Source organism: Brassica napus, chromosome C1, assembly GCF_020379485.1.
Source record: "Brassica napus cultivar Da-Ae chromosome C1, Da-Ae, whole genome shotgun sequence".
Lineage (NCBI taxonomy): Eukaryota > Viridiplantae > Streptophyta > Magnoliopsida > Brassicales > Brassicaceae > Brassica > Brassica napus.
The window spans coordinates 44,723,808-44,749,468 of NC_063444.1; the positions used below are offsets into that span (position 1 = coordinate 44,723,808).

Consider the following 25,661-nt stretch of genomic DNA (forward strand, 5'->3'; position numbering starts at 1 on the left):
ACAAATAGTGGAGAAATAGGTTTTAATTTACATGAACTCTCTGTCGATTATAGTTGTTTCAGACAATATTAGCAATTTCTATTATTAACAATTGTTATTTTTTAAAAAGAAAATATATAATATAATGGATTATTATGGTTACTGAATGTATTGTTACATAATTAATTATGTTGACTAGTTGACTAAAGAAATAAATTTTTTGGTCTTTCTTTGTTTCTTTTGTTTGATGTTTTTGCTTATATTTGCTCATATATTATGTAATTAATCGTACTAATAAGTTATTAGTAAGGCAAAAAAAGGAGAAAAGCAAAAAGGTAACAAACCTATTATTTTAAATAAACAGACTGAGCGTAACATTTATCCAAATTTAAACACATAATAAATCTTCATTTTAATCTACAAAAATTAATTCATTCGTTTGTTGTTAATTAAAAGATACATGAGTTATTTCTTTCTTGGTTCTAACATAATTATTTATTCAGAGTAAACATATGTTTGAACAAAGATAACATGGAAGGCCTTCAAATTCCATTTGCTAAGCAATACTCTGTCCAATTTTGAAAATGTAGTTAAGTCTACTGCACGCCTCTGCTCCGTTCCATATTTCATATATTTTTCTAGAAGTGTTACGGAAGTTAGTAAATTGTGTAGCCTTTCTTCTCTTTAGTGTCCTTCTTTTTGCCTTTTCTTCTCTCTTATTCCTTTTCTCCCTTGCCTTTGTAGCTTTTGATATCTCCTACTCGATAGAAGAAATATTTATTTTGCAATACTCAAATTGAAAAAGTGACTCAATAATCTAAACAAAAGCAGCGGTTTTGTGCTCTCATTCATCAAGATTTATCTCTATCGGAGATTTACATGAATCTTAATTGATTGTTTGGCTGTTTTAACTCCTTTGTTTGTCAGTCTATGGAGATCTCCTCTACCCTTTGTTGAGACTGGCTATATCAACGGCACCTACTGGTGTTTTCATTTAGATTCCTGTTTTGCCTATGGTAAAGGCCTTTTCGCTAAATTTTTAGTATTGAACTCATATGTCCTCTTCTGAGTTTGGAGTGGTTGTCCTATTCTACCTTAGTAAAACCAATGTTAAAAAAATTTAATCAAAGACCATCTAATCTCGTACCAACATTTTTTCTTTCCTTATGGTCGACTACATTTTGTTACTTTATGTTATGAATTCAAAAGAATAATATAAAATGTAAAAGTGAAAGAATAAATTGGAAAAAAAAATTGCGGTTAAGAAGGAGAAAGATTCTCTTCTCTATACTATAATTCGATAACGGTGAACCTTTCTCTTGCTATAAATTTTGTGTTTTTGATCTAAATCGGAGTTTCAGTCTTTCCAACTATGTTCGGACTTTGTTTGTTTCTTTGTAAGTTGTAGTTGTTTCTTTTCCCCTTTGTTTTTAAAACTTTTCTTCTTTTACTTGTGCTCAATTCTTTTTTCTTTCTAGCAGGAATAATATCACAAATTAAACTTTCCATTAGAACATAACACACAACTGGGACAAACTAATGCTAGTTATTTTTCTCTCATTTTTAACTCTTTCTATTTTTAATAGTCTTCGAAATCTAAATCAACTTGCGGTCAGAGAAAGTTCAGTTTGTCTGACATAGCTCGCAGATCCAGTAGGCTGATTGTATAAGTAAGAGTTGAAGCTGCATCATTTTCTTTCCTCACTTCTAGTTGTCACTGAGATGTCTCCGGTGGTGTTGGAAGAATGAAATCTGTCTTTTTTTTAACAACTATAAAAGAATGATTTCTGTCTCGGCTCCTTTTATGCTTCCTGTGAAATCAATGTACCAAATCACAAATGAAGAACCGGGGTTTTGAAGCATCAGTTTATTCCTATTTTTAGCTTTGATACAATAAATATAGATGAGGATAGCTTGCTGAAATACATACCTGTTGGCTGTTGGGCTGGTGACTTGTTAGGAGTTTAGGCTCTTTGATTGTTGTACGTGATTTCCCCGTTCTTGGATCCAAGTTATCACTTTTCTTCATACCAACTCTTCCCCTGCAAAACAAATATTTAAATCTATCAACACACGTGATCACATAGAAAAAACATTGTCAGTTTATAATATACATACATGACTGTAGTATCATTCGATATTTGATTAAAGTTTAGGGTTCTTTCTATACCTCTCACATGAGAGCAAAGGAGGCAGCTCCGCGTTTGTCTGGATTAGATGATAAATCCCCCGAAGATCAACCACTTTATTCAGAAACTCCTGAAATCTTAACTCAGACAACCTTCATACTGATGTTGTGGTCTAAACATCTTAGTTTGACAATGAAGCTGGTTCTTTTCCCATAATTCTTCATTTGGTGGTTGTTCAATCTAAAGAGAACAAACCCACACACAAAATTCATCAAAAACTACAATCTGGAATGAGTAAATTCGGCATATCATTTTTGGTCTCTTTCTCACCTAGGTTCTTCCTTTAAGAAGTAGTCTTCTGGTTAGAATCTTAGAGTAAACACATCCGAGCTCCAAAGATCAACTGAGACACTATAACACATAATTAATCACAATTTTTTTTTAATATATAAAATATTTCGTCTTAGGGTATGAATGGTGACCAGGGAACGACGAGGAATAATGCATTCCCTAACGTTCCTAAAAAAAATTACCATTCACAAGGAATAATAATTTCCTCTCATTCCCTTTCATTCCCTTTTTTGTAGAGAATTAAAGAACAAAATTATTCCTTGTCAAATTTGATAAGGAATAACCATTCCTTTTCATTCCTGATATTTTATTCCCGTACATTCCTTTTTTATTCGTTCCTCTTGTTTCCCGGATGGTCACCAGTCGGACCCTAGTGTTTTGAACCTAAATAAAACAAAAGGAACTAAAGAGCACAACTAAAACAGAAATTAAAGAGCCGCAAACAGAAACATCAATACTGAAGACACTACCAAGCGACTGTGGTGATGATGTTAAAGTACCTGAAACCCAACAAATGTTTTAGATATCCACCTTCAAATCAACAAGAAGAACAGAGGAGTAAGCCTTTGTGATTGGGAATTTCCTTTTTTTTCTGGAGAACCAAACAATGTGAAGGGTAGAAGGCTAACCATTTTATAGATAAAGAAAACCGCCTTGGAGTTGGATGAGTATTATCATTGAATGAGACGTCGTGCTTGATTCGTGTCGGTGGAGTTAACATCTCTTAAAGCCGATGATTGAAAACAACTTGTAACGTATGGGGTTAAGGACCAAATATGAAACGACGGCTGCTTGGATACCAAGTTCTTGAGGACAATTCGTCTGACTCGATTTGCAGTTTGACCTAATTGGATATTGAAGTAAAGAATGAACCCTGAAGAAGACGACACGTTGCAGCCCAAGGAAACAACCGTAGAGACCCATTAACAACATTCCCAATACGACAGTAATAAAACTCAAAGTGGGAAGGACACGTGTCGACTCATCCTCCTTCTATTTAATGACGTGGCAGAAGGAGGAAGGAGAGAATCTCTTCTTTATAGTATCCCCTAGGCTATATTTGCGAATTGATTTTGCCACATGTCCTTTCTACAAATAATTCCACAAAAACAATATGACATGGCTACTGAAATTGATGACATGACTTCCGAAAAAATATTACATGAATAATTTCATTTAATGTTGATTTATATTTTTGGCAAACTTATTAGAATATGATAATAATTCATATATTACATTTAATATTGATATTTATTTCTGTAATATTTTTTAAAATATGGTAATAGCTCATACATCATCTATAAAATAAATATATTCATATATAACATTTCAAATTTCGAAATATTATTATTTTATATACTTATACAATTTGTATTACTTATAAAGCTTTCAAAATTTTCTACAATTTTGTAAAATTTAAATATCTAATCGTAAGATCATTAGTCTTATATATCTACAAATTTTATAAATATTGTTTAGGTTAAATATTTGATAATTATACAATTTTATATTATTTTTATTAGTTTTATACAAATTTATTTAATATATATCAAATCTATATTAAATATTAGTAAGAAAATAGTAAAATCTATAATATTTAATAAAATTTATTTTTAAATATAAGTTAGATTTAAAAAAATATTTTACTGCACATGGTGCAGAAGAACACCTAGTAAAATTCAAATACTAAATGAGTCAACAATCAACTTGTAGAAATAAGGGTTTGTTTTCCTTCTCCAAACACTATTGGGTTTCACCCATTTGGAAAACTCTTGAATCAACGAAAATCTTTAAAACAAGATCATGCTTTGGATGTGGAAATGGCACACGTACTTGAGCAGAAAGACAAGTCATATGAAATGATACAACGAGACAAATTTAGGGGTAAAGATTTATTGTCTCTCTGTTAGTTTTACTTATGGATGTAATAACATTGTGTTATGTTTTGTTAAAATGCCGAGTTTTTCCAAGTGTATTGCTGTTATGAGGAAAGCTAAAGAAATTTCTGAGTCTAGAAACACCAGAGATCATGAAGTGCACACTAGCTCTATACATTAGCATGGTTGAGAGTCGACAAAAGAGCTTTGATGTACCAAAGAAACGAAGTTAACAATATATATATATATCTTATATATTAAAACAGAAGTCACGAACTTGATTCATGTGTGATTTTTTTAAAAATAGACCTAATGGACATATTCCTAAAAAGTCATGTTACATTTAATATCTAATCTTATCATTTAAATTTTGGGTCTACCAGAAATTTTTATTGGACTATCAATAATTAGATTTAAACAATAGATGATCTATTGGATTTATATAAAGTATAAATTAAATATATATAATTTAATGTTGTAATACTATACCTCCATATGTTAAATATTTAAATATTTATCGATGTTAACTTTTAAAATTGTAAGGATTTTTTTTGAATAACAAAAATCATATTATCTAACAATGATTAATCTTTACTACCTTAAACCAATGAAAACAAATTTTAAACTATATAGTTTATTTTAAAAATTAAACAAAAACCAAATGTTTAATTTTTAAATTTTTTTCTAAATTTGTGAAATGTTACAATATCTTTGAATATGACAATAAACAAATATTTTACTAATCTTTATATATATAGTTACGATTTTAATAATGAAATAATAATCTGAAATATATATATAGAAGAAAATACAAATACATGTGAAAGTTTGAAAGAATCTATTCAATTAAAAAAATATACCGTAAACTTATTATGCTTTAAAAATTGATAGACACATATATATTATAATATACACCAGTTTAAAATTGAAAACAAAATCTAATCTATTAAAATAGAGTCCTAAATTTATCTACCATAAAAGTTCTCATTTAAGTTTTGGACTGTTTCAAGTTTGTTAGTATGTTACTTAATTTATGGATCATTTCAAGTTAGTTACATTTATTTAATCTATTAATTTAACATTCTATTTTTTATCTACTATAAACGAAACATACTAGGTCCATTTCAATAATTATTAAAAGAATCATTTCCTTAACCAACCATTTCATTTACTAGCATAACATAGTAAAATAATTTATATCCATCTTAATAAATTAAACACGAACATCAAATGGTCCTCACGTTCATTGACTAATCTTTGCATACGAACGACCTTTCTGTTCTAATAAACTACAAACCAGAGCAACTACTTCTCTTTATATACACTAATCATCATTCATGGTTGATTTCATCAAACATTAACCACAGTAACTAAGAATAGTTTCATTGATTTCATCAATCATAAGCCTAAGTTTAAAGGGATTATGTTTTTAGGTCTCGCTTGAAACTTATAAATATTCTATCTCACATTGAATCATCATAATATTGAGATTGATCTCGGTCGATTTGGGGTTTAGTTATTTTCCCTCTGTCACGAGCTTATTCGAGCTTTTCGTTTTCTCAGTAATGTAGATGACGACCTCTCTTCATTTTCAACTTCGGTTTACTTGGTTTATTTTTTCAATCCAACTATTACAAACCAAAACAAAATATTAATATATATTGGTAACCACTTCAAACTAATATATTCAACTTATAGTTTATATATTCCCTCCGTTCCTTAAAGTTACATATTCTAGAGAAAAAAAATTGTTTCAAAAAGATCCATTTTTTACTTTTTTCAATGCATGTTTTATTAACTAATTGCAAACTTCAAAAAACTTAATTCACTAATTGAGTTTTTATTGGCTTAAAGTTATTGAAAAAAAAATAAACACAAAAAATTATGCAAATTTAATGTATTTTATTAAAATGTGTGAAAAAAATATAATATGGATCTTATAGGAACATAGAGAGTATATCATAACAACCACGAGATGTGCTTTAAATTTCAAACATGCTTTGATACTATGTATTTAACATCCATTAATATTTTGGTAACATCCAATATTTTTTTTGAACTGTACATCCAATATTTTAACGGCTGAAAATTTGTTGTGAAATATATCCTTTCATTAAAATTAAGTAAAAAGAAATTATTGGGAGGAAAAATATTATTTGGCATCATTGTAACTATTACTTGCAAAGATATTCTAAGCCTGGTAACGAAATATTCTTTAGCATCCTCAAGTCAACAAACAAAATCTTTTAGTTAATAGTATAGATATACATACAAATAAATTTGGATATCTAACATTAGATACATTCAAATATTTGGTTTACCAGAATGTGAAATTTAGTTTTTTTTAACTTATTATGTGTCCATATTTTTAGATACGATTTATCTTTTATTGTTGTAATAATTAAAACAGAAATCTGAAAATTCATATATTAAATAAAAATTATTCACAAAATTTAGTATTATAAAGTATTAATTAAGTCAAACATACACATTACAAGAATGCAAAATTTAAAAACGAAAAATTCCAATAAATTATTAATAATACATCTGAAACAAATGTTAAAACTAAACTTCTTAGTGTGATGTTACAATTTTAGTTTTTTTTTTAAATACGCTAACATAGGTTTTGGCATGAAAACCGAGAATGACACAATTTTTTAGATCAAAACGAACTTCATAAATAACCATTGTAAATAATCAAACAGTGACTATATTTCCAGATCAAAAAAACAAAAATCTAATGAACGTACATAATACCACACATTAAAAACATATGAATATTACAATTTCATCAGAATATTTTTCACCGAATATAAAAATATCAAAAATAATTTTATATAGAAAACACTAAAAAATTATCAGACGTACATAACTTACTTTACATTTAAATTGAATTTAAAAATAAAAAATATATCCACGCAAGTGCGCGGGTTCAAACTCTAGTAATTATATAAAAATAAATGAAAACAAAAACCTGGGCGGTTGCGCAGATCGAGATCTAGTCTATACTATTAAAATAGAGGTCATGACTTATTTTATGTGTGATTTTTTTTTATTTGGACCATTCCTAGAAAGTTTATTAAATTTTACATAACTTAATTATAATATCTTTTAATATCTTTATTTTTATTTTAAATATTAATAAATATCTTAAAGAAATGTCTAACAAAATCTTTCAAATATCTTTTAGAATCTTTTTAAAATATATTTTTGAAATTAGTTAATTAAAATTTTAATTATCACAAAGTATATTTAGGAACTAAATTTTAATTTAGTTTTGATTGAAACAAAAATTAATAATTATACAAAATACTTTTAATAATATTTTAATTATAATAACAATTTTAAATTGATTTGATTTTCAAAATTAAATTTAAGAAATATTTTAAAAGATGTTTTTTAAAATAAATATTCATTTATATTTCTAATTCAAAAGTAAAAATGTTTTATCTATTTAGCACATAAACTATGACTTGTTTCATATGCGATTTTTTCAATTTAGACCACTTAAAAATCATACATTTAAATGATTTTACCATGTAATATAATTAATTTACACCTCTCTTCATAGATGAAACATTTGATCTTTATTCATTTCGTATATATAAAATTTTAGTCTACTATTATTAACGTTTGTGTATTCCTCTGAGTTTAAAATTAATTTGGTTTATTATTTAAACAACTATAATTAATTGGTTTATTTAATCACTATATAGCAAATTTTATATTATGTAGGTTTAACTTAATTTGATTTCTACATATAATTCAAATTTAGAAATAAAAATAAATTATGTCAATCAATATTGTTAAATAATAATGTTTTCAAAATAAATTTTGTTTACAAAAATACAAATTTATGAATTTTTAGTAATATTATTATACGCCACATAAATATATTATAAAATTAGATAATATATAACACAAAATTATATTAATCCACCAATATATACTTTATTGCATAACTTAAAATATTTTAGTATTAAGAAAATCCGCACGTGCGGATCAAAATCTAGTTATAATATAAGTGAAAAAAAAAACGAATTTAGAATAAAAACCGCCGTACGATTTACAAAAGGTTCCACTATAAGTTTCTAAAACGATAGGCTATAATTTTTCAAAGCCATATATATATATATATATATATATATATATTTTGTTTTTTTAATAGTACAGCACTTTTCAAAATCAACCTTGTTTATTGCCACTTATCCAACTCCAAGTGGGATTATGCACTGTTCTTCTTCTTTGCTGTTGTCACAAATAGACCTGGTTTAAGTTAAACGGATACATACAATACAAATTGGGTGTGCAGGCCCCTGAATCCATCAAACAGTAAAGACATACAGACGGTCTGAACTCCTGACAAGCTATGGCAAAAAAAGGCAATTATCTTATCAATTAATTCCAAATTCCATAATTATCTGATCCATCCCATGCCGTTTTATAGGCTAATGTTTATTTTTTGACAAATTTATAATGTCAAGAGGGGTCAGAAGGATTCGAACCCTGGAAATTTGGAGGTTCATTGTGTGAAAAACCAACCATTTATAGGCTAATGTTGCCTTTGAAATGATGGTCTTGATTTATTCGGAACATCCATGGTCTGATAAAGCAAGAACTAAGGCCCTCTCCGTAACTTTATTCTATTATACTTTTGACGTGCAGATGAGAATAAGAGTCTAGAAATATTTATTTCAAAATTCAATTTCGAAACGTTAGACACAAGAAAAGGTGCAAACGTAAGACACAAGTTTGAGGTTCCATGTTTTGGTAATTAGAGTAGAAATTTAGTAGTATAATTTAAAATAAATAGCATATACACTAAACACCAAAATCTGGTATTAGGCTTCCAAATTAAGGTTTTGATAGAATGTCAAAGAAGAGACAATAACATTATTAGTTAGTATGGTCAGTGAGTAACCGAGTATGATAAATTCAGACCTAGCTAACTAAGATCGGGTTTGTTATTTAGCTTAGAACTAGAAGGTAATCTTTTAAAACTGCAACTTAGTTTGCAATATTGACCAACATATATATGCCAAGGACATAAGAATTGTGGACGCCAATATAACTCAGCTCGCGACTGTGATTTTTAAAAGTAAGTATGATGAGAAGACGATAGTTTTTATTTTATCAAGGCGCATTTTAATACAAGAGAAACCACCTACTTCTCAAAATAACAACAACAATATTCCGGTGGTTGAGGCTTCGCAGCCTCCTTAGGAAGACAATCACCGGTTGCGTACCCCATTTGTATGCAGTGGGTGGAGCATTGTTGTGTTGTATATGTCATCGTACATGTAATCTCAAGGCATTTCTTGCCGACCGAGCGTTCTTTCGGTTTTATCTCTACAAAAATACACAAACTCCACTTATATAATTATATATCTTTACATACAATATGCAAAAAATTATTTTCAGAAACCCATATTCTTTTATCACTTCTCAGAATTCTTCATGTTATCGATTTCTTCAAAAATATATGATAAAACTAATCAATTGAAATACCTAGTGACATACCTGCAGAAACCATATCATTTTGTGTAAACAACGAGACAGCCAATAAAACTACAAGAAAGAAAGTCACAGTTTTTTTTGTGAAACCCATTATTCTTCTTCTTGTTCGTCTGAAGTATATCTAACCGAATTTGGTTTCGCAAATTTCCAGACCTCGAAAACTCTATTTAAAGAACTCTTGGTCTTGAAAGCGTATATAAATTCTCTAATTAAATCGTGTAGAATAGATGACTTTCAAAACAATATATACATTCATTGAGATCTTCTTTCAATTTCTTACCATTAATCATTTTCATATCTTTGAAGCATATATATTTGAATCTTTATATATTAAAACATAAGTCATAATTTTGTCATGTGTGATTTTTTTTGTTTGGACCCTTCTCTAGAAAGTTTATCAAGTTTTACATAACTTAATCATCATATCTTTTAATATCTTTATCTTTTATTTAAAAAACAAATAAATATTGTTTAAGACAATTCTAAGAAAATATTTTCAGAATCAGGATACAATTTATTTTCAAAAATTAATTAATTTTAATTTTAATTATCATAAAATATAATTAGAGTTTCAAATTAAATTTATTTTTGATTGATGAACGAAAATTAAATCATATAAATATTTTAATTTTATTCTAATGATAATAACCATTTAAATTGATTAATTTTCCAAATACATTTGATAAAGATTTTTAAAAGATTTTGTTAGAAAGAAATATCCTTTCTGTTTCAAATAAAAATATTTACTACAAAATTAGTAGATTTTGTTAGACAGAAATATTCTTTCTGTTTCAAATAAAAATATTTACTACAAAATTAGTTTTTACGTACAATATATTATAGTTTCTCTTTTAAAAATATTTTTTGTTGTTCTTAACAGTATCTTCAAATATTTCTTCTCTATTATGTAGGTCCAATTTAATTTAACTTTCATATATAAATTTCAAATTTAGAAATAAAACCAGAAATTATGTTGGTAAGTTCCATATATTCACTAAAGCTAATAATATAAAATCTTTGTAACTACTTTAATAATGAGATAGTTTAATTTTAAATAGAATATTATTATATTGAACTAAATATGATAAATTCTATTTTATTTTTAGTTATCGTTAATAAAATGAAAAATAAAAAATTCTATTTTTATTTTTATATATTTTATAATAATAATAAATCATGTTAAATAAACTATTATATTGAAATAAATATAATAAATTATATTAAATTCATAAATTTATTTTCTTAAATATAAATATTTATGTTAAAAATATAATATGATGACATAATAGCTTAATATTCGAAAACTATATAATACATGTATAAAAAAAATTATATGTCTTAAAATTTTGTATATACATTAATATATTATCTAAAATGAATAAACGTAAAAAAATATTGCTAAAAGAAAATTCAGCTTTGGAGGACGGTGGGTCAGAATTTAGTATAAATTAAACACAAAACAATTTTCAGATATGTTTTTTCATACATATATTAAATTTTCCAGTAACTAAATGCAAACACAATAAGATAAATATATAATAAGAAGCAAAAAATGCATGTAACGATTTTAAACAATTGATTATTTATAACATATAAACTATGAAATTATTGTATTTGAAATAGTTATATAAATATTTATATATACGATTAACGTTAAAAATGTATACCACCAATTATCTAAAATAAATATAAATATCTAAATTGAAAAAATATCTGCGCGGTTACGCGGATCAAGATCTAGTAAGAATTACGACACTTATATATTTTCCATTTAGTATGATATTATTCTATAATGGAATGCCAAATATGTAGTCAAATTAATTGTGTTCACATCTTATAGTCAAACTAAGTTTCAATGGATATATATCATACCTTTTTCGTTTTAAAAATATCAATGCTTTAAAAAAATTATATCAAACTATGTTTGAAGTTCTATATATACAATAATAGTGATGACTTATTAGTTTAAGTAAAAAAACAAACGTATTGATTTATTATTGATTTCAAGTTATTTAATATTATTAATTACAAATCGTAGATTTGTTATCAAATTTCAATACATTTGCTTATGTGTATAGAAAAGACACAAAATATTTATTAATTTTTAAAAAGAAACTTTTCTGTGGTTGATTGTTTAGATCTTTCTTTATTTTTGAAAAATTCACAAACCATAATTTACTAACTATTTGTAATATTAATTTATAATTCATAAAAAAAATTCGCAATATTTAAAAGACAGTGACATAAGAGTATAAATTTGATACGTGAATCAAAATAAATTGAATATTTAATATAATATAATATAATATTTATTAATGTAATGGAAAATAACAAAGCTTTTTGTAGTGAAGAAATCTTCCACTTCATAACTCTGAACTCAGTTTTGTATTCCATTGCTTTCATAGAACTAATTTTTAGACTTTCATTTAAAGTTATTTATTTTCCATTATTATAACATGTGGAGGCTGAAACGTTTTTTTTTTCTGGGTGAAAAGGACTGGATAGTTTGAACAAAAAAGGACTCGAAAGCATATGATCTATTAGGGGTGGGGAAAAAATTGAGCATAATCAAATCAAACCTAAACTGACTCAAACCAAATCAATATATCATTCAGTTTTTATAAATCCAAACGGTTCGGTTTGGTTCAGTTTAAACCAAACCGAATAAAAATACCAATGTGTTTATTTAATTAAATATATTTATAATATTAATATTTAAGATAATTAACCATCTATCCTAAACAAACTAAACATATTTTTTTTACATTTACATTTAACAATCAATTCTAAGAACTAAACCAAACATAAACTAAACCAAATTAATTTCAGTTAAAGTTTCCTTAGAACCTAACAAACCATGGATTTAAACTGAAATGCCCACCTCTATGATCTATTACATTTATGATATTATAGGAAGTAATTGATTATTGGCTAACGTGAAACATTTATTAACTAACACATAATGTCATCTTATGTGTATTAAAAGATATATGTTCACACTGTGCATTGAAGTAGTACACACATGTTTCATACATTTCATTGAATAGTTACTTTTTTTTATATGAAAGCTAAACTGTTTTGGGAGTCTTACTTATCCCAATGTAATGATTAGTTCAATACAAACATATATAAATAAATTGTACGGAAGAAAAGACATAATATGATTAACCCGGGGTTATTAGAGTAGAGAGCATGATTAACCCAGAGTTCTTAGGATGAAGTTTTTAGCGGAAATTAAGAAACTGTTTCTTAACTTTTAACTAAAAAAGTTAAGAACCGGTTCTTAAATAAGGACTTTAAGAACCGGTTCTTAACTTTTCTAATTAAAAGTTAAGAAATAGTTTCTTAACTTCCGCTAAGAACTCCACTCTAAGAACCCCGGGTTAATCATGGTCTTAGCGGAAGTTAAGAAATTGTTTCTTAACTTCCGCTAAGAACCCCTTCCTAACAACCTCGGGTTAATCAGGCTCTGAACATTCAAAATAGAAGATACTTTTGCTAGTGGCATTTTAAGAGTTTCAAATAATAATAATAGAGTGTGGTTTTTAAGTGTAAACAGACCTCTTATAATGACATACTAACTTATGAGTATATTTAGAAACTTGAATCACGAGCTTGTATGGAAGTGTAAGTAGTGTGTGGTGGAGGGTATAGGTATTGCTATTTTGCTAACACAACCAAAACAAAAGGTTTGAACATTATTTATAACTTTATGCTTCTATAATTCTGGTGATATTAGAGCATGAGCATCGACGGCTTATAACCGGATCACGGGCTTGGGATCATAGGCCCATTCGATTAAAAGAAAATGTTTATTGGGTTTAATATCGTGATCCGTCTCTTGCGGGTGAACCCGTATGATACGGGATCAAGCCACGCGTCGATAGTAGAGTGGACACGCGAGTCCGCGTGTAGACGGAGAAAAAACGGTATTCGCGATAGATCATTCATTTTCACTTCTCTCTTCTAAAGCTAGGGTTTCGTTCTCTCCCTGGCGATTTTTCGTGCGAGGCGATAGCTGGATCATTTTCTCTTCTTTCTTCGATCTAATCGACGTCGTACTCTCTCGTAGACGATCTGAGGTGAGTATCTACTAGTTTCACCGATTGATTCAATCGTTTGGGGTCGTAAGCTTTTTAGGTTAAAAATCGATTTGGGGGTTTTGATTTATGGTTTTGGGGGTTTTGTCGTAGGGTTCGAAATTGAAAAGGGGGTATAGATTTCTGGTTTAAAATCGTCATGCGGGTACGTTTATTTGGGATTTGTAATCGATTTAGTTTATAGTTAGGGTTCTAAAAGGAATCGTTTTGTCTAATGCAGATGGATCCCGCAGCAGAGATAAGAGATTCAAAGAGGACAAAGGAGTACATCAACATGCTCTCTTCTGTGGCTGATTCAGAGTACGGGATTCCGACGAGGTGTCCCTGTGGTGGCAGTATCATTCACGAGGTTCGTCGGAAGGACGAATACGACACGCTTCCTGGGAAGCGGTTCTTCACGTGCAAAAACTACGAGGTACGGTACGGTTGTTCTTAATTGTATTATGAAATTTTTTTTTTAAACGAGATTGATTATTGATTCAAAATTTTTTTTTCTTCTTACCAAGGCTGATGGGTTTCATTATCGTCAGCCTTGGGTCCATGGTGTCGAGGAGCAGATCGAACGCCTCACTAAGCGTCTGGCGGAGGTGGAGGTGGTGATAAATTGGGTGCCGGAGGTCGATAACCACATTCAGAGACTTGAGGTAACTAGATTCTAATTTGATTTCAATTTTGTAAAATATTTCTTAATTTTTTATGCATTGCCTAACACTGTATGATTGTTCTTTCATGTACAGGCAGAGGTTAAAGACCTCACTCGGGAGGTTGATAACCTCACTGGGCAGGTTTATAACCTCTCTATGCAGGTTGAGGTCTTGGAGAAGCTCTGCTTCGACTGAAAACAAAAGGTAACCCTTACTCTACACTGGTTAACTACAGTGGTAGCTAGCTAGAGTTTAACCACACTTAGTTGAGTTTTAAAAATTATAGGTAGTTGCGTATTCAATGGTAGTGAATGGTTGTGTATCAAATCGGTGTAGTTGAGTTTTTAAAATGGATTTGATGTTCATTCAATGATATATGTGTAGTTATACCTATGTTGTACTTGTTATAGAGTCATTAAAACACACAAACCAAACACTAAAACTAGTATAGAGTAATTAAAACACACACAACAAACAGACACACGAAAAACCAAACACACACACCATACTTAAACTAGTTTAATCAATGCTTGGTAGTTAGCCAAACACACACACGTAATCAATTTGTTGTACTTTCTAACACTAAAACTAGTATTAAAACATAGGCATGATCCCCATCACAAAACACACCAAACTTTTAAAACTTCTATCTAAAACTCAATGGAACCAATTTCCCTTAACTCTCACGGGTTCGTCAACCTCCTTGCCTCCCAGAGCAGTCAACCAATAGATATTGGTTGTTCTGAGGTTCCAAAACCTGCGGAAAGGCGGAAGTGGACAACCAAAGAAGATGTGGTGCTGATCAGTGCTTGGTTGAACACCAGCAAGGATCCAATCGTGAGTAATGAGCAGAAGGCTGGCTCATTTTGGAAGCGCATAGAGGAGTGTGCGAATGCAAGCCCTCTGCTTGTTGGCTCCGTTCCTAGGGAGTGGAGTCAATGTAAGCAGAGGTGGGGTAGGGTTAATGAACAGGTTTGCAAGTTCGTGGGATGTCACGAAGCTGCTTTTAAGAAGCAAGCCAGTGGACAAACTGAGAATGATGTCATGAAGGCGGCTCATGACATCTTCTTTAATGACTACAATGCCAAGTTCACTCTTGAACATTGTTGGAGGGAGCTTCGGTTTGATCAAAAATGGAGATCCCACACTTCGACACGAGATGGTGCAAAACAGAAGAGGAAGGAACCTGCGGAAGAGGTGGGTGGCGAGCAAGATGTTAGGCCTCCCAGTGTGAAGGCTTCCAAAGCAGCAAAACGCAAGAAACACTTCAATGAACCAGCGTTTGATCAGATAGAGAGCATTTTAGAGGCAAAGAATAACTTATCCAAACACAAACTCCTAGATAGGTTGCTAGGAAAAAATGCAGAAACTCTTTCTGATCAAGAAATAGCTCTAAAAAACAAACTCATTTCAGAAATGCTTTAACGTGGTGAGTGGAAGTTTTTTTGTGCATTTATCAGTTGGTTAATCGTTTGATTTCTCTTGTTTCACTGGTTAAACAGTGTTTGAATATGTTTTGGTTTATGTATATTGATAATGTTTGTATATGTTTTGGTATCTAGATTATTGATATGTATCCGTTTTTCTTTGTAGGTCACGGGTTCAAGGAGGAGGATGCGTGTGGACGTGGTTGTAGGTCTCGGTTTCTTTATGTATCATATCAAGTCACGGGTAAGGTTGATGGTTGTAGTAGTATTATGTCAGATTGAATCAAGGGAGGGTGTAGTATTTTGTATGTTTCTACACTCGTTTTAGGACCTTCGGTTAATATGGGTGTATGTACCCACATGATGTGTTTTCAAGTCACGGGTGTATGTCCCCACGACTTGCCTTTTCAACCCACGGGTGTATGTACCCGAGCAACTTGACTCATGTATCTCTATATATATAAACTATGTCTTTCTATTATTTTTGTGCATCACACTCATCAACCATCACCACTTGCTCTGATACACTTTTCATCCATCACCACGGGGGTTCACCACGATTGCATAGACATCACCACCTCTACTTGTCAAAAACCAATCCATTGAGGTAAAATACGAACTATTCTTTTGTTTTTATGAGGCAACAATATCATTTACCATATAGAAAAGAAAAAAAAATGATTTCTATAACTTTAAAATCCAAAAAACAATCCTAAAAAAGATAAACATACCATATAGAAAAGAAAAAAAATGAATTATATGAAAAAAAATTATAATCCCTTTTGTTTATGAAAAAAAAATGAACTATAACTTTAAAATCAAAAAAAAAATTCAAAAAAAGATAAACATACCTCATAGAAAAGAAAAAAATTGAATTATATGAAAAAAATATTATACTCCCTTTTGTTTATGAAAAAAAAAGGAACTATAACTTTAAAATCCAAAAAACATTTCTAAAAAAGATAAACAAACCATATAAAAAAGAAAAAAAATTAACTATAAGTTCTTCTTTTGTAGCAAGAAAAAGATCAATAAATATCATCAACAATGTCTTCCTCATCAAGCGATGAAGCAGATAAAGCTTTTGATGAAATGGTCGACAAAGTTGTTGATAATTTCATAGACACAGTAGTTGATGGTCAAACCAACTACCGGAAGAAACGAGCTTATATCGAAAGAGATCGAGAGCGAGGACACAATCAACTATGGAAAGACTATTTCATGGAAAATCCTACATACCCACCTGAAATGTTTAGGAGGCGTTTTCGAATGAACAAACCACTGTTCCTTCGCATTGTCGAGCGTCTAAGTAGTGAAATTCCATACTTTCAGCAAACAAGAGATGCTGCGGGAAGGTACGGGCTTTCTCCCCTTCAAAAGTGTACGGCAGCTATACGTATGCTCGCATATGGTCAGTCGGGAGATACATATGACGAATATCTCCGACTTGGTGACAGTACATCACGTTTATGTTTAGCAAATTTCACTGATGCAATAATACAGTTGTTTGGAGATGAGTATCTACGAAGACCTACCCCCGAGGATCTTCAACGATTACTCGATGTTGGAGAGGTACGAGGGTTTCCGGGGATGATAGGCAGCATCGACTGTATGCACTGGGAGTGGAAAAACTGCCCAACGGCTTGGAAAGGTCAGTTCACACGTGGTTCAGGAAAGCCGACAATTGTCTTAGAAGCTGTTGCATCACAAGATCTTTAGATATGACACGCATTTTTCGGCTTACCAGGTACCCTCAACGATATCAATGTTCTAGATCGGTCACACGTTTTTGATGACATCTTACATGGTCGAGCACCTAAAGTTAAGTTCAAGGTCAACAACCACACTTATCTTATGGCCTACTATCTTACTGACGGAATTTATCCAAATTGGGCAACATTTATCCAATCCATCCCACTTCCTCAAGGTCGTAAAGCCGAGAAATTTGCTGAAAAGCAAGAATCCGCCAGAAAAGATGTCGAACGGGCTTTTGGAGTATTGCAATCGAGGTTTGCAATTGTTAAAAACCCAGCTCTACAATGGGACAAGGAAAAGATAGGAAAGATAATGAAAACTTGTGTCATATTGCACAATATGATAGTAGAGAACGAACGACACGGATACGCTCAAATTAATACATCTGAGTTTGAGTCAGGAGAGTCCAGCAGAAGTTCAAGGGTGAGAAGCAGAGATAGTATTCATGTCGGTGATATGTTAGGCATCCGCAGAGAAGTTCGAGATTTAGAGAAGCATGCTCGATTGAAAGCTGATCTAGTGGAAAATATTTGGCAAAAGTTTGGTGATGAAGATGAATAAGCTTTGTATGTTTTTGAATTTCTTTATTTATGTAATCTACTCTTAATGTATTGAATAAAAAATTTTCAAAATTTTATAATATATTTTAATATTTTATTCATGTATTCTGAATTATTTCTAATTTTTTTTAATTTATATTATTATTTTATTCCTATTAACTCCTTCTACGGGTTCACTAATGCAGAAAACAACAAATACAGGTTCATAACTATTTATGGCCCCACCAAAAAATATTAAAAAAGTTGGATGAACCCCAACGGAGGGTTCACCAATGCTCATGCTCTTAGTCAAGCAGGTCTGTAGTCAAGATACATTATTATGTAACAGTATAGTAATCATATCCGAGAGAGAGTGAGAAAGAGAGAGAGCGAGAGATAGAGAAGAAAAACCATGTCCAGATTCACTGCAATTTTCATACTTCTCACGTTACTTGCTGTACAAGGCTTTCATCCAAGCTTGTGTGACGATGAAGACAACGAGATTGGAAGCTGCATTTTGACACCTAATGTAACTGTTTCTGGAGATGGAAGTGGAGACTTCAAGACAATCTCAGAAGCTGTGGCGTCAGTGCAAAACAACAACAAAATCCGATTCAACATCTTCGTTAAAGAAGGTGTTTATTACGAGAATGTCTTAGTTCCAAAGAAAAAAGACAATGTGTTGATCTATGGGGAGGGTATGGCAAATACAGTGATCTCCAGCAATCTAAGCAGGTTGGAGTTTCCAAAATCCACTACTGCTGCCACAGCAACATTCTGTAAGTACTTCTGTTCCTGTTTTAAACTTTCAATCACTACTCTAATGTTTGTGCTTTGTGTTTTGTTTTGAAGCTGTTTTTGCTGACAACTTCATAGCTCGAGACATCAAATTTGTTAATACTGCTGGACCAGAGAAGTTCCAGGCTGTTGCATTCCACTCTAAATCCAACCACTCTGCCATGTTTAGATGTGCATTTTTTTGGCTACCAAGATACTCTCTATGCCCACGTAGGGGAGCAGCTTTAAAGAGAATGTGAAATTGTTGGTACAGTGGATTTTATCTTCGGGAACGCCGCAGCCGTGTTCGATATGTGCTCCATCCGTGCAAGAAAACCTCTTATGCAACAAGTTGTGACGGTTACAGCTCAGGGGGCGGATAACCAGGAGAAATCTGGTTTCTCCATCATAAGGAGCAAGATCTTGAGGTTCGAAGACGAAGAGTTCACGGCTGTTGCGTATTTTGGTCGGCCTTGGAAGAGCCACGCCACAGTGGTGATTATGGAAACAGAACTTGGGAGCTTGATTGATCCCAAAGGGTGGGTTGCATGGAACAGCTCGGCAGATCCTCCACCTCCAACGGTGAACCTTGGTGAATTTCGAAACTATGGCCCCGGTTCAGACGTGAGAAACCGGGTCACCTGGGTTGGGTATAACCCGGTGATGGCGGAGGAGGATGCACAAAGGTTTACCATTGATGGATTCATTAACAAACTGGGATGGCTAAATGTGTCTTGTGTTCCTTATAATGGGTCTCTGTAACGAGTTTGATTCAAATGTAATCCCCGTTAAAGAGTGGGGTTTGAACTATATGGTTATGCTTGGTATTATGTCTGCGAATGTTGTTGAGTTTAGAATATTTCTCAATAATATACAAGTTATGGATCACATATTAGTCAAATCAATGTAGAGTCTGTTCTGTTTTGTTCTGTTCTGAAGGAGTATGTAATCCTTGTTATCGGCAAGAGAAACTTGGTTGTTTCAAACAAGTTTTGATGATGATCAGTAGCTGTGCAACTAGGCTAGAATAATCCAGATTAACAGAAAAGAAGAAGCTGATGATTAAGCTGTCAAGAAGTTAGTTCTAATTTTGCTTCATCCTGATAAGAACAAGTTTATTTGCGCTTAAGCTGAAGCATGGTGTATGTTATCTGACAAGGTCTCTAGCGTCTCGCAGCCAATATATAAACGCAAGAAATTGTTTTAGGACACTCTTGTTCTGAGGGCATGTTTGATTTCTTCGATGACCCCGAGTTCTGTTCCGGTAAGGGTTTTATAGTTTCTCAGCTGATTACGGTTTGATTCTTGTACAGATTACCAAATATATATATATATATATATATATATATATATATATATATATATTACTTCTTCGACGAAGGAAACTACCAGATGTGGGACGAGAATCTGAAGAAGTACATTGATGATCTCAAGGACCCTAGTCTAAGTGGAAAGCCTTACGTACTCGGCAAGGTACATTGGTTAGAGATTTCAGAGGACATTGTTGTACGATGAGATTTACATGTACGCTCGTGGCGCCAAAGCAAAAACGGAAAGCTTAGGCTTTTGTATGAGTGTGCACCGTTGAGCTGCATCGTTGGTGTTGAACAAGCCGGAGGAAAATTAGGATCAGATGGAATACAATTTGACTTCAACCAAAATATAAAGCCATTTAACTACAAAAATATTATCACGTCCACGTAATACAATTTGACAAAGACATTCAGACTAGCCTTATATCTTCTCTTTTTTTTCTTCCAGACTAGCCTGCTTATATCTATACAAATGAATATCGATTTCAATTTTGGAATTGATCACATGGTTAAATCCCATTTTGTAAGTTCCAAAGGACCAAAGCAGTCTCAACATTTCATGAATTTCTTTTTTCAAAAAGTTTGTTACCATAAAAATTATTTCACATCTGTAAATAACATCAGTTTTGTTGCCATTTTATTATATACTAGGGGTTGGTCCGCCCTACGGACGAGTGAGTTTACAATAAAATTATTTAATATTCCAATTTATTTGATTTTATAGAATATTTAATAATTTTTTTAAACTGAACATGGTAATTTGTTTTTTCGAAGATCATATTGTAAACTAAATTAAATTTTGTTGGTTTTAGTTGAAAGAACTACTAACGTTCTTTTTATGTGAAAACAAAAAGTGAAAAAATGTAATGATTTATATTTATTTTTTTATTTTTATTTCACTTTGATATAGTCGAAGAAATCTAAAGTAAGAATAATTAATACATTTTTTCTAAGAATTTCAAATTATAATATTATTTGGCTTGAAGTTGTTGGATTGTTGTGTATTGAACATTGTTGTTGCCTGTTGGTCATTTATGGTTTGTTTGTTGTTGTTATTATATGAATGTTTTGTGTTTTTTTTTTTGTAATTTATACATGGATGCGTAGTTTTATGTTCTTGTGGAGGTGTGATGTTTATTTAATTGGTTTAGTGGTGGACATGCACGATCTTCAGATTCTGATCTGAATCAAATCTTCCATGACCGACAAGTGGTAGAGGAGAGCTTAGTTTACTAAATTATATACGCTTGGGATCCAAAAGTTCCACAACAGACAACTCCTAGATCTCGGCAACAAACCTCTTCCTCTACAAAAAGTTCCACAACTGCAAGTTCTGCTTTCATTAAAACAGGTCAATTTAACGCTCACCACTCGTCTAACAGCTACCCGGTTGTAAAAAAAATATACGTCCAAGCCCGTATGTGTGGTTTTATTAATAAGTATTGCCTTTTTGTTGTTGTTATTTTGTTAAGTTTGTGTTTGCTAAATTTATATATTTGTCGTCTGAAGTTTATGGTTTGCTTTCACGGGCAGATTGGAGGCGTTGCGTTGTTTATATGGACATGTATTTAGTTAACGCTTTGATAACGATGTAGCTGTACTTGTGCGTGATGTTTTTCCTTTTGGGTAGTAATTGTGTTGGCTTTGGATTGTTTATGTTTGGCGTGTGTCTTTCTGGGTGGTAACCGGCTTGGTTTGCTGCATAAATTTAAATTGTGGATGTTAGTTATGACTTTCGTCCATTTTTGTATTTTCTTTGACTTGTTTTGGTTTCTTTTCATAAAGTTTTGTGTTCGTTTTGGTGGTGTACCTTTATGTACCCAAATAGATATCGAATTTCACTTAGGATTCCACGGTTTAGAGAATTTCGTTTAAAACTTTAACAAAAATTTTATGGCATCTAATTTTTTATCATAAAATTATTGTAACTCTATTTTCTGAATAGTCGTATATTGATAAAACTGGTACCATGATAATAGTCTCCTAAAGCGGTACAAAATAAACGTTTTGTACTCCATTCTACCTTACAAAGGTGAAAAACATGTTAGAGATAAATCAAACATGTTAGAGAATCCCTCATTGATTCTACATCGCGTACTTGGAATTTAGAGGTAATTCGTGCGTTGGTGGATCCTCAGGATGCAAAACTTATAGAAAGTATACCACTGGGCAGGACTCAACGGGTAGATAGAGATGGATGGCACTTTACAAAAAATGGAAAATTTTCGGTTAAATCAGGATATCAGGTAGAACGTATCTACCCAGATAGAGATAGACCACCGTTACTGATTGGTCCTACAGTGGATGTTTTAAAGGCTCACTGCTGGAAAATACGGTGCCCACCGAAATTAAAACATTTTCTATGGCAATTAATGACAGGATGCATTGCAGTGCGGAAGAATTTACAAGCAAGGGGGTTTAAAGGAGATATATGTTGTGTAAGATGTGGAGCTGTGGAGGAATCGATAAATCATGTTTTTTTTGAATGTCCGCCAGCTCTTCAGGTTTGGGCTCTTTCGAAGATACCATCAAATCCAACTATTTTTCCAACAAATTCCCTCTTTACAAACATGGATTATCTATTCTGGAGAATTCTCCCGTCGATGGAAGATCATCAGTTTGCATGGATACTTTGGTACATTTGGAAAGCTAGGAATAATAAAGTTTTTAGTAATTTGGATATGGACCCTATGGATACGCTTAAACTGGCTGAAACAGAATCGATACTGTGGGCGGAAGCACAAATAGCAATCGATCAGAGGATGATAACATCAATAATAGATCTGATATTACCGTCGATACCAGGTAGATGGTGTTTTACAGATGGCTCATGGAAAGAGGGTGTTAGTTTCTCAGGACAAGGTTGGCTTAGTACTTTGGAAGGGTTTGATGGTTTGTTGGGGGCGAGAAATGTCAGGGCTAGTCTTTCGCCTCTTCATGCGGAAATAGAAGCGTTACTCTGGGCAATGGAATGCATGAGGAATTTACGTCAATTTCAGGTTACGTTTGCAACGGATTGTTCTCAATTGGTGAAGATGGTTTCGGAACCAGAAGAATGGCCAGCTTTTGCAAATTATTTAGAAGACATCACGATCCTGAAAGAGAGCTTCATAAGAGCAGACATTATCTATGTACCACGGACGCAAAATTCAAAGGCGGATAGTCTGGCACGCAGTGCTAGGAAGCAATCGTCTTTTGTCGTTCACATGGATTCAGCTCACCCGGTTTGGTTCACAGAGTCAACATGAGTCTGTAATGCTGATGACAAAAAAAAAAAAAAAAAAAGATAAATCAAATAGTGTGGTGTACGTATCAGAGACGCCACTTGCAGTAAGTGAACCAACGAAAGAACACACACTGTCCACATGCTCTACACACACACACACACTAATTCACAACAAAACACTAATTCACATCGCGAAGGTGACTTTCTTGTCTAAGCAGTCAACTCATCATGTGGCCAATCCAAACAGTCTCTCATTCTTCCTTCATCGTATAAGCATGCAGTGCACTGAATCAAACACCATAACCTATAAGGTCAGTCTATATAAACAAAGGTTACATGTCCAGTGTCTTATCAAACACCAGACCAGAACTCATCAGCCATGGCTTCACATTTTTCTCTCCTTCTCATTTTAGCCGTTTCTTGCTTCGTCTCTCTTATCTCATCAGCGATTCCACAAAATTTCTTTACACAAAACGTACGCTCCGCCGAAAGAACTCCATTCCAGAAATGCCAGGACCTCTGCGAACTTGATTCGTATCTCCACTACACCTACAGCGCCACCAACTCAATCTGTCTGGATGAGCAGTTCGTAGGCGTTGAAGATATCCTGGAATTGGTGTAAGCTCTGATGCATCACCAAAATATTATTTATACGTCTCTATGATAATCGGTTACATAGCCAAACTCTCGCATTAATAAATCAATTCACAACCTAAAGTTTGTTAAAACCAGAGAACCACTCAAATCAAAGGAAGACCAAAAATCGATATAGATGTTTGCTATGCAAGCATGATTTGCTCTGATTCCTTTGGATTTCTGTAAAAAGCTTGAGATGGAGATGGTTATTAATTAAACAAAGAGAAGCAAAAAATGATTTATTGTAATTAACACCTACAGATGAAGGAAATGCTCAAAGAACCAAGCGCGGAGAACATAAACAAATTTTTCATATAAGCCTCTTTGTGGTCTCCAAGGTGGTCTAACCATTCCAAGCTGTTGATGCAAAGCTCTCTATCATCTCAAATTTAGATATACATGTGTAAGCAAACTCTTGAACAGAAGCACTTACGAAAGTGTTAATGGACATAATAAATCTTCCCTATAGACTATATCGAATCTGATTAGAATATATAAATATCATATCACCAAAAACAACAATCAAGCCACACTCAGATCAGTAAGGATTCATAGATTACTGAGGAGAAAACAGAAACCCACAAAAATCGATTAAAGGCAAACCGAAAGACAGATTAAAAAATCACATCACACCCAGTTACAAACGCCACTCGATATCAAGTCAATTCAAAAGGAATCAAGCTATACCCAGTCGTGTAGGGTTTGAAGGCCTTGACATCGAGTGAATGTGATTATGTGTTTGCTGAATAGGTTATGAAAAAGTACCAAATCAGTTTTGGAAGACATGTATAAAAATAGAGATTTTGCATTACAGAGTTTAATCTTTCAGAGATATTACCGGTGGAGATGTTCATCGCATCAAACAGACTCATTTATAGTTCGAGGTTGTACCTGCACCTCCGCCGATGATGAGACTGAATAAATGGTAGGAGAGGTATGTGTAGTTTAATGATTGGATTAATGGTGTAGTTAAAGAGAAGGACAAACATTTCAGATATTTTAATCGGCAGCCATGGACATCTGAACCGCTAAAATCGAAGATTACGAAGCTAAGAAAACCCGAAACGTCATTCGGTGGCACGTGTCCATTTTCGTCCATCTCTCTGAAATGATGTGGCACTCTCGAAAGAGAGAAAAATATTTCTCATTGGTTGATTTTTCATGCCTACGTGAATAGGCTCAATGGAGCTCATATCCTCCTTTTATTACTTGTTTTATATCCCAAAATACGTTGCATCATTTTTTTGTTTATATATATATATATATACGTATCAAAATATTAAAACTTGGATTAAGGTGCAGCAAATGTAGAAAGGATAATCTAGCTATTTAAGTAGATTTACAAGAAAGTGCTTAAATATGAGCAAATTAGTAATCTTTATTGTTGGAAT

At 32.0% G+C, this 25,661-nt stretch overlaps 3 protein-coding genes and 2 long non-coding RNA genes across 5 annotated transcripts; 3 read left to right on the top strand and 2 right to left on the bottom strand.

Annotated features, from left to right (window-relative positions):
- Window positions 1–685: 685 nt before the first annotated feature.
- LOC125580463 lies at window positions 686–3,338 on the bottom strand. The gene is made up of 4 exons (XR_007318186.1): window positions 2,960–3,338; window positions 2,439–2,511; window positions 2,150–2,348; window positions 686–2,021 (listed from the first exon to the last, which is right to left on the bottom strand). It is a non-coding gene; the product is annotated as an uncharacterized LOC125580463 (long non-coding RNA).
- Window positions 3,339–15,257: 11,919 nt separating this feature from the next.
- LOC125580060 (glutathione S-transferase T3-like) lies at window positions 15,258–16,306 on the top strand. The gene is made up of 2 exons (XM_048744024.1): window positions 15,258–15,905; window positions 16,160–16,306. Exons 1-2 carry the CDS (start codon window positions 15,258–15,260, stop codon window positions 16,304–16,306), a joined length of 795 nt encoding a protein of 264 aa, XP_048599981.1.
- Window positions 16,307–17,071: 765 nt separating this feature from the next.
- LOC125580061 lies at window positions 17,072–18,340 on the top strand. The gene is made up of 2 exons (XM_048744025.1): window positions 17,072–17,633; window positions 17,952–18,340. The coding sequence occupies exons 1-2, from the start codon at window positions 17,072–17,074 to the stop codon at window positions 18,338–18,340; spliced, it is 951 nt and encodes a 316-aa protein (XP_048599982.1).
- Window positions 18,341–18,730: 390 nt separating this feature from the next.
- LOC125580062 (pectinesterase 1-like) lies at window positions 18,731–19,857 on the top strand. The gene is made up of 3 exons (XM_048744026.1): window positions 18,731–19,097; window positions 19,171–19,287; window positions 19,370–19,857. Exons 1-3 carry the CDS (start codon window positions 18,731–18,733, stop codon window positions 19,855–19,857), a joined length of 972 nt encoding a protein of 323 aa, XP_048599983.1.
- Window positions 19,858–23,934: 4,077 nt separating this feature from the next.
- LOC125580465 lies at window positions 23,935–25,490 on the bottom strand. Its single transcript, XR_007318187.1, has 2 exons — window positions 24,530–25,490; window positions 23,935–24,450 (listed from the first exon to the last, which is right to left on the bottom strand). It is a non-coding gene; the product is annotated as an uncharacterized LOC125580465 (long non-coding RNA).
- Between the last annotated feature and the right edge of the window lie 171 nt (window positions 25,491–25,661).